The following is a 9551-nucleotide window of genomic DNA, read 5'->3' on the forward strand; positions in this document are numbered from 1 at the left end:
ACTCATACCAACCCATAAAGGTAATCCCATTTTACTCATACCAACCCATAAAGGTAATCCCATTTTACTCTTACCAACCCATAATGGTTACGGTGGATCAGGGGCGTTGTACATTGGTTACCTAAAAACCAGTAGTAGTAGCCTAGAACTCGTCGTTTATCGTTATTTGTGAAGAAGGTGAGGGTCTTGAGAGCAGAATATGATCCGACAGCTAGTCTCTTTAGGGCAGCATCTTTGCGACTTTAGAAGAGTTTCTGATAAACAATGAACCAATTAACTTTGGCAAAAAAAAATGATTTGCAAAAATGTTCAAAACTGAGGATATAAAAACAGATCATTTTAAAACATTAGAGGGAAAGGGGTACAGAGGCTCTGCTTCATGCATTTAGAAAAAAAATTTATTAGGGGATGTTTTTGGATTATTTTAGATGCAACTGGCAAAGCGAGGGGGGATTATGGATTATGAAAGGATACATGATAACATTATAGAAATGTGCTGCTGAAACAAGGAGTCATATAAGAACATCTGTCCACCTGAACCCAGACAGCCTTATCTTTTTCCAGTGGTTGTTGGAAGTGATGGCCGAGGGCCTCCAGAAGGGATCATAAAGGATGAAATGAGCTGTTGGTACTCACATCATGCAGGGGGTAACCAGACGTGTAAACACCGTTGGCTAGCAGACTGGTGATCCCTGTAGGAAGCATGATCACCCGGATTAGCATGAAAACAGGTAAATAAACAAACACACACTCAGCAGGAACACCCAGAGCCAAACCCACGGAGAGCCTAACCCCTTAAGCCCAGCGGGGCCGGTACAGGGCCCAACGGACACCTGCTCATGATCATCTATTCATAGAAATGGCTAAAACTCAGTCACATGGCGTTTCCTCCACATGTCTTTCAAATGGGGCTTTAAAATCTCTAAAACACAAATTATTTTTTCACAAGTATTATAAGTTTTATGTTGTTGTTTAAGATACAGCTATGCCTTCACATTGGGTCACAGCTTTCTGCTTCAACCCTCTAAGAATGGCGGCGACTTCTTTTCAGTTTCCTAAGGATCCTGAGCTGCTTTTAAAGGGGGGGAAGTCGGTCAGACGAGATCGGGAGAAGATGGAGCACTCCACAGCCTCTCTTCTGTGCTTGGAACATTTTGAAGACGAGTTTTTATTTTGTTCCCAAATTGAAACGATCGCTTGATTGTTCAGTGAAACCCTAACGTGAATCGCTGCCAACAGTCATGCCTACAGCGCCTCCCCCAGGTGAGAGAGAGAACATGAGCTGGTGTTAGAGCTAGACGGATTGTTATCAAGAACCTACTAATGGCGCTACCTGCACTTTCACCTGCTGCTACACATCTGAGATGAGATGATAGCAATGTAGGACGCATTTTTAAAAATTCAGAAAAGAACCTGAGGCTACAGTGGAGCTGAGATGGTGACTCCATCCATGGCCATCAAAGCACAGCTAGCTCCAACAGTGTTTTCTGCCTGACACCAGCAAACAGAGATGGGTTTTACTAGCCTTTAATCAGAGCGCTGCTGTGGAGCCACTAAATGCAGAATATTTATGTTAAAAATGAGCCTGTTTGAATCATAATAACCCAGAACCACACTTTATCTCCTGCTGCATGATTTTAATGCAAAATTACATGAAATCAATATTGCATCATCAACAGTTAAACCATTATCACTTTGCATTAAATATTTAACCCTGGGCAGGGCCAAAACTTAGTTTTTATCTTTTTAAAAAGAAAAAAATATATTTTAATGATTTTAAGTGTGTTCAGTCAGTCGTAGACTAAACAACCTGCAACATCTACAACAGCTGGTTAAGAAAAAACGTCAAAAAACATCTATTTTCCTTTGAAAGAATTCTATTTAATCGATTATCAAAATAATCGTCAACTAATTTAATAATCGATAATCGTTAACTGAAGATAGAGACTGTAAAACGTGCCTTTAGCTGACAGAGTTTAAAAATATTAACATTTTACATTTCAGATTAAAAAAATGATTTTCCTTTATTAATCTGCTCCACCTAAAACTTCTGGGCTCTAAAAGTTTTAGTTTCATCTGGTTTCATTTCATAACAAAAAAATCTTCTTAGTGCTCCATTTTCTCCCGATCTCATCTGACCCCCCCCCCCCCTTTTAAAAGCAGAAAAAAGCCGCCGCCGTCATTAGAGGGTTGAAGCAGAAAGCTGTGACCCAATGAAGGCATTACTGTATCTTAACATGTGAAACTATCTGATTTCCAATCAAAAAAAACAATCAACAGATTAATACATTTTCAAAATAATCAGACGCAGCTTTAAAATGAAGGCGTTTCTTTAACCGAGTCTGTAGCTCTGCTTTAATTCATTAAGCTGCGCAGACCAACAAAATGTTGTAAAATAAAAAAAATTAAATATATGTGACAGAATTCCAATGCTTCTAGCTGCGTGCGGACCTTAGTTTTTAACAAACCACCAAAGAATGTCACATATTTCATCATATCTGTGCTGGTATCTCAGACAGACTTTACCCATAGAGTAGTTGGGTCTGGTGCATTTTATCCTCTTCAGGACTTCAGAGACCTGCAGATACAAGAAAGTAAAGTCAGTAAAATAATAAAAACGGAAACCTGGTTGCAGTGGATGATTGTTTGCTTCTTGGATAAACAAGAAATAAATGCTGATGAGACAATAAATAAGAGATGTGATTCAGGACCACTAATGAATGTAGCTTGAAGTCAGATCTCAGCGTTTCCACTGGTTCTAATCAGCCTGACTGGGATCCTGAACACAACATTTATCAGATTTAGGTCAGTCTGCAGATTGACTAGTGAGGCACAGACTAGTCCTGTGTGGGCGTTTGGCGGGTGTGTTTATCTGTGAGCGCAGACGGTTGATGTTCATCTCTGTGACGGAACAGTTTAACATGATCATCATCATCTCCTAACAGCCGTTCTGCTGAATACTTACAATGTAGCTTCTCGTCTTGGTGTCAAAGAACTGGTCTCTGTCAGACAAGTCAAAACTGGGGGAGAGAAAAAAGGAAAGAACCTCATTTACTACAAAAACAACCCAGAAAAAAAGATTGGAGAGAGAACATCATCACAGCACAGTGATAGGGGCGGAGCCTAGAAATAACAGCCACATTAAAACAATCCTGGGTGATCTGAGGATTAATCTCTCTATAGCAAACATTACATGTTATAATATTTTAATAAAGTTTATAAATATAATGTTGCCTTATTTCTAAATATACACAATGGTTCTGCACATGACAAAAAAAAAGAACAAAAAAAAAAAGAGGTTGATCAATGCATCAGAATTCCACAAAGAACCGAAGTCTGCATAAATTTGCTGGAGGACATTTTAATGTTCACAGAGAGCTGCATCGTCTCCACGGAAACAGGGAGAGGAGCCCGACGTGCTGCAGGGACGCAGAGCCTCTCAAAGCAGACCAGACGTCTCAGCTCATCGGTATAAAGTTTGGTCAGAAAGTTTTGTTTCTCTTATTTCATATAGTAATTTAAAATATCAGCCTGTTTCACCTGCAAGGCCACAATTCCCCTGTGTGGGGTTGTTTGAGGACAAGACAAAGCTTCGTCCCAAAACAAAACAGATTATTTTATTCTTAACATGTTACTGTTTAACCAAAGTGTCTGTAATTGTTTTAACTCTGACTACTTTCCATTATTGTAACTAATGAAGAACGAACGCTGCTCAGGCAGAACAGGGCTGATTACCGAGCAGTAAGGGTCGTATGATGAACTGCTCTCACTTTGGGAAGAAAAAAAATAAAGTGCCGACTAAGTGAAATCCATCGATATCTCTGTTTATACTCTGCCCCAAACTACAAAAGACATTAACTGATCGAAAGGTTTGAAAGTTTTTTTCCTGTATTTTTCCTCTTTTTTTTGCGGCTGGAAAAACCAGTTTCTTCCAGAAGAAACTTTGGAAGGTTACATCTACTGCAAAGTTTTCTTTCTTTTGGAGAATATGTCTCCTTCAGCAGGCCCAGATCCAGTTATAACATTGCAGTGGGGTTCAATATCTATAAACCAGGCTGGTTTGTGGGCAGAAGTAGCTGAAAAAAAAAGAAAGAAAAAGATTTCTCCACACAGCCTGTGCTTCGTCTGCCTGACTGAATGGGTTTTCTCGAGCTTCGGTGTGATTCACACAAAGGTTGGGGAATCGTCTTGGTGTGGAAACAGCTTCAGAAATTGATTTCCGTTTTTGAATGCTACGTGGGAAAAATGAGCTGAGCTACTCAACTGCATTCTGCTGCTAGTCTGCTCCTCCAAGGAAGCTGAACCTGCTGATCAACAAAAACAAAACCTTTCCTCTGAGATCTCATCAAAAAGAGGTGAAGGTGGTTGAAACAATGCTCTCTCTGCTTCATTCTATCTCTATTCTCCCACTCTGCAGAATCTGTTAGTTCAATCTCTAACGTTCTGCTCTCTCTGCTTTTTCTCATAGTAGCTTCATCTGGTCTGTTCCTGTTTGGCTGTGACTCCATCCTGGAGAGAAATATCAGCTGTGCTGCTGCCATCAACACCTTTGTTTCTAGATGTTGGAGCTTGGCCTGTTTTTCAGTGTAGTCCTGTTTCTCTGACCTTGACTAACTGGATGTGCTCTCTTCATCCTCTGACATGGGAGCTGGCTCGGAGCTCGTCTGCCTGGCTGTGTGTTTCCTGGACGGGGCCGCCTGTGGAGCTGGTTGACAGTTGCCTTTTGTATCTATGCTTCTTTTTCTATCTCTGCTTCTGTCTCCTTGAACCCCAGTCGGCCTCAGCAGATGGCCCCTCACACTGAGCCTGGTTCTGCTGGAGGTTTCTTCCTGTTTAAAAGGAGTTTTTCCTCTCCACTGTCGCTACAAGCATGCTTAGTGTGAGGGATTGCTGAAGAGTCAATGAGTCGATGCAATCAGCTGGTTTTCCTTAGATAGAAAACTTTGAATCAATCTGACTGGATTATCTGGTGAACTGGAAAGTGACCTGAGATGGCATGATGTGAATTGGCGCTATAGAAATAAACTGAATAGAAACTCTCAGCATAGAGGCCCAGGTTGTCATTTAAAAACAACGAAAGCAGAAGATAATTTAATACAATGGAAGATTTTTTTGGGTGCCTATAAAACAAAGGTATGACAAAAAAACCCAAAAAGGAAAAATGTTAAATATGGATGAGCAACAAATCATGCATCATGTCAGGCCTCATAAATGAAGGCGCTGGGTTAGAATATTATTAGATGGACGAAACTGAACATTTCCTAAACTTTAACTGCCCCAATTTTCAGGAGAGTCAGGTGTTTGAAAATGACTTCATTGTTCATATGAACAACCTTAATTCTTAATAATAATAGATATTTGACTGTTGACTGATCCAATGAAAGAGAAACCCTCCAAGAACACGGAGGGTCCCTCTGATTGGGTTAAACCATCAGCCTGATCTCAGGGATCCGTCCCATAGTGCCTCCAGAACAGATGAAGAGATGTGGAAGCCGTTAGTCAGAGGATAAATTTAGCTCCTCACTGCCCACTCTCTCCTCCATACATCCCAGCAGCGCTCCGCTCTACGCGCCGGATGGACAACCTTTGGGGCTGGTTAGAAGCAGAGACGCCGCCATGAAGTCACGACGCCTCACAAGTGGTCCTCACATTCAATGCTAAACCCTCAGTCACTGTTTGGAGAACATGATTGCCCTCAGTGAGTCAGAGTGGAGTTTGTCTGCTGGAGGAAAGCATCCTGCAGTCAGACTGAATCATCTTTATCTGACAGCCTCACTGTTTCATTATAGCAGCTGTCCTGCATAAACACTCTGTTTGATAACAGTTTATATAAGACAAACATTTTTCTGATGTCCTCTTGGTAACATAAGGCATTTCCCAGGCTGGTCTCAGCAATGCCCCATGAAATAGATGAGCGGAGAGGAAGGTGATGGTGTAAATCCTTAAACTAAACTCAGCTGCAGCCTCTCACGTGTTCAGGCCCAGTGTGATGCTGCAGCTTCCAGTCAGCTTCCATTCACATCAGAAGGAGCAAAGAGTCAATCCCTGATGACCTCAGAGAGCAGAGCAGAGAGCTGGACCGCCCGTAGAACCAGAACCTATAGATTCATCAGGCTGCCTTTTCTGCTTTTAAACTACCGGAGATTATCAAGCACTTCTACGATCAAAGGATGAAAGGACAGACGTTCTACTCACAGATGTTGCTTCTCCCTTGAAAAAGGAAGCGAGAGCGATTTCTCATCTTCCCGCCGTTTGGGACCCACTTTGGGGTGGAGCGGATCCGTGACTTTGTGGATGAACCGTCGGATTTTCTCCACTATGTTGCTGCTTGGTTTGACTTCATACACCTACGAAAAAGACAGAAAACTGTTACTTGAAGGAGGATTCTTTTATTTAGGAGGAATTGCTGCAAATGTAACAGCTTAATGCGGTATAGGAATTGCAGCAAATATAACAGCAAAATGTAGTATACTGCTGCTGCATGCTCATTTAGGAGGGGGAATTGCTGAAAATGTAACAGCGTAATGTGGTATACTGCTGCTGCAGCTTAAAGCCATACACTGTGGCCGCATGTTGATTTAGGAGGAGGTATTGCTGCAAATGTAATGGCTAAATGCAATATACCGCTGCCGCATGCTCATTTAGGAGGAGGAATTGCTGCAAATTTAACAGCTTAATGCGATATACGAATTGCTGCAAATATAACAGCAAAATGTAGTATACTGGGCTGCATGCTCATTTAGGAGGGGGAATTGCTGAAAATTAATAGCTTAATGCAGTATAGAAATTGCTGCAAATATAACAGCAAAATGTGGTATACTGCTGCTGCAAGCTCATTTAGGAGGGGGAATTGCTGAAAATGTAACAGCGTAATGTGGTATACTGCTGCTGCAGCTTAAAGCCGTACACTGGGGCCGTGTGTTGATTTAGGAGGAGGTATTGTTGCAAATTTAATGGCTAAATGCGATATACCGCTGCCGCATGCTCATTTAGGAGAAGGAATTGCTGCAAATTTAACAGCTTAATGCGATATACGAATTGCTGCAAATATAACAGCAAAATGTGGTATACTGCTGCTGCATGCTCATTTAGGAGGGAGAATTGCTGAAAATGTAACAGCATAATGTGGTATACTGCTGTTGCAGCTTAAAGCCGTACACTGTGGCCGCATGTTGATTTAGGAAGAGTTATTGCTGCAAATGTAATGGCTAAATGCGATATACTGCTGCCGCATGCTCATTTAGGAGGGGGAATTGCGTAAATGTAACAGCGTAATGTGGAATACTGCTGCTGCAGCTTAAAGCCGTACACTGTGGCCGCATGTTGATTGTGGAGGAGGTATTGCTGCAAATTTAACAGCTTAATGAGGTAAAGGAATTGCTGCAAATGTAACAGCTTAATGCGGTATAGGAATTGCTGCAAATGTAACAGCTTAATGCGCTATACTGCTGCAGCTGCATAAAGCTGTACGCTTTGGCTGCATGCTCATTTAGGAGGAGGTATTGCTGCAAATTTAAAAGCTTAATGCGGTATACTGTGGCAACAGGCTCCTTTAGGAGGCGAGTTTTCTACAAATATAACAGCTTAATGCTCTTTAAAGTGCTAAAAAAAGATGTAAAAACTGTGGCTGCTTTGGATTTTCTGATTAGATCAAAGTAAACCAAAGGCTTTGCATGTGGTAAACGTTTCCATTTGCATGTCCTCCATTCATCAGTCTCTACTGTGTGCTCATTAGAGGTTGCTGGTTCTCCATCTGCTGAACTGAACATCAATATCACTTTATGTGTGCAAACAAGTTCTAACTGGTTTAAATACCTGCAAACTTTTCAACGATTAGGCCTTCATTGATGATATTAATATGAAACTGAATGTAAAGAAAATAAGATTTTTTATGGAATCAAGGCCTGGTGAATGAAATACCTTCTTTGTTGGCATCTTCAGCTTCATGATCTCGGCCTCTCTACACAAAACGGTCCAAGGAGCGTGGATCTTAAGGAAGCCGATTCCTGGGAATTTACTCTGGAATTGAGAGTTATTCACAGAAACAGAAGGTTAATATTGATGTGAAAGAGAGCAGAGAGCTGCTGCTTCTCCATCAAGTCACAGACGGATGTAATAATCTACTGATGATGCATTTGACCGATCGGCTCTATCCAGACAGAACCAGAGCAGGTCCAGAGAGGTAAACTGCTAGCTAAAAGCCTGATGGCCGCGCCCTGCAAAGCATAGAGATGTTTTACACCAAGGTGTACCCTATCAAAGACTTCTACCTAGAAGCACACACAGAGCTGAGATGATGGAGACGTTGAAGGAGTCAAACTAACAAAGGTTAACATTAAAACTATTTTAGATGATCAGGAGGACTAAGAAAAGACTTTTCCCCCACCTCGGTCTGATTAGTGTCTGATGGCGCAAATCTAGGGTTGCCAACTCCCTGAAAAAAAGAAAAGAAAAGAAAAAGGGACCCCTCATGTGCATTCCAGCTGATCCGATATCCTCCACCCCTCCTGGCGTAGTTGATTTTAGCCCCTCTTTGTGTGAGAAATTATATTTTGAACTATTTGACTCAAATCTGCATTGATTTAGATGCATATTTGTGAGTGAAATTTACACATGGAAAACAAATTATTATCCAGCAATTCACTTTAATAAAAAAAATAAACTTTACTGAATAAAATAAGTATCTTAAACATCAGCCTGTCCTGCTTAACTTATAACAGTGAAGTTAACTAAGTGACCAATGGGATGAGGGGATTCTGGACATTTATGCTGTCAGCTCATTAGTCACAACACAGGACAGGGAGGGGAACAAGTTTACCATAAGTTTTGTATCTAACGTGCCCTTGTTCTTCATTTTCCATTAGCTTTTCCACTTCCTTTTCCACTAAATATAGGACAGGCATTTCTATTTCTAAATACGGAACAATTCTGTTTTTCAAGGGACGGTTGGCAACCCTACGTAAATCCCTAATATTTAAAGTTACTATAACTGATGTAAAAACAGACATTTATGAAGGCCTCAGATCTAGTATAAGTTAAAGATGCACATTAACCATAAAATAACCTGTTATTTTATCGGTTATAATCTATCTAGAATAAACCGACTCACAAATGTTAAATGTAGTGTTAGCACATTGATGCTAACACTACATTTAAAACCAGCGACATTCTTTTAATAACAGAACTGGATTAGATATTGCCTTCCAGGTGATATCAATTAGTCATTAAATGTGTTGCTCCTGGATTATGGCTGAAACATCCCAATCTGGCCTGAAATAATCAAATTTCTGTGTTTCAGACCACGAGTTCTTCTCTAAAGAAGCACCTTAAGGTGCGGCCCTTGCTTTTCACTGATTTACTGCTGCCTCCGATCCATAACTCCACTCATGCAACATGATCTTTTTCAGGGAACTGAATCCCTTCCGGTGTTAAACCTCTACCTTGGGTTCCTTCCAGCCTTCTTCCTCTTTATGGAAACCAATCATTCACATTCTAAGCTGTTAAAGTGTCTGATGCCAGCAGAGCAGCCCTGGTACATAAAAAACCTTGAT

The 9551-nt window shown here is 41.0% G+C and overlaps 1 protein-coding gene across 1 annotated transcript in view; it reads right to left on the bottom strand.

Moving 5' to 3' along the window:
• LOC107101766 (anoctamin-1-like) overlaps window positions 1-9551 on the bottom strand; it is a 67665-nt gene that overhangs the window by 37142 nt on the left and 20972 nt on the right. The window contains exons 4-8 of the mRNA XM_015400812.1: window positions 7921-8019; window positions 6196-6347; window positions 2966-3020; window positions 2527-2578; window positions 637-692 (exon numbers count right to left, since the gene is read on the bottom strand). Coding sequence (XP_015256298.1) covers window positions 637-692; window positions 2527-2578; window positions 2966-3020; window positions 6196-6347; window positions 7921-8019 — 414 coding nt within the window. The remainder of the gene's footprint in view (window positions 1-636; window positions 693-2526; window positions 2579-2965; window positions 3021-6195; window positions 6348-7920; window positions 8020-9551) is intronic.

The sequence above is a fragment of the Cyprinodon variegatus genome, unplaced genomic scaffold (genome assembly GCF_000732505.1).
Source record: "Cyprinodon variegatus isolate N-32 unplaced genomic scaffold, C_variegatus-1.0 Scaffold1149, whole genome shotgun sequence".
Lineage (NCBI taxonomy): Eukaryota > Metazoa > Chordata > Actinopteri > Cyprinodontiformes > Cyprinodontidae > Cyprinodon > Cyprinodon variegatus.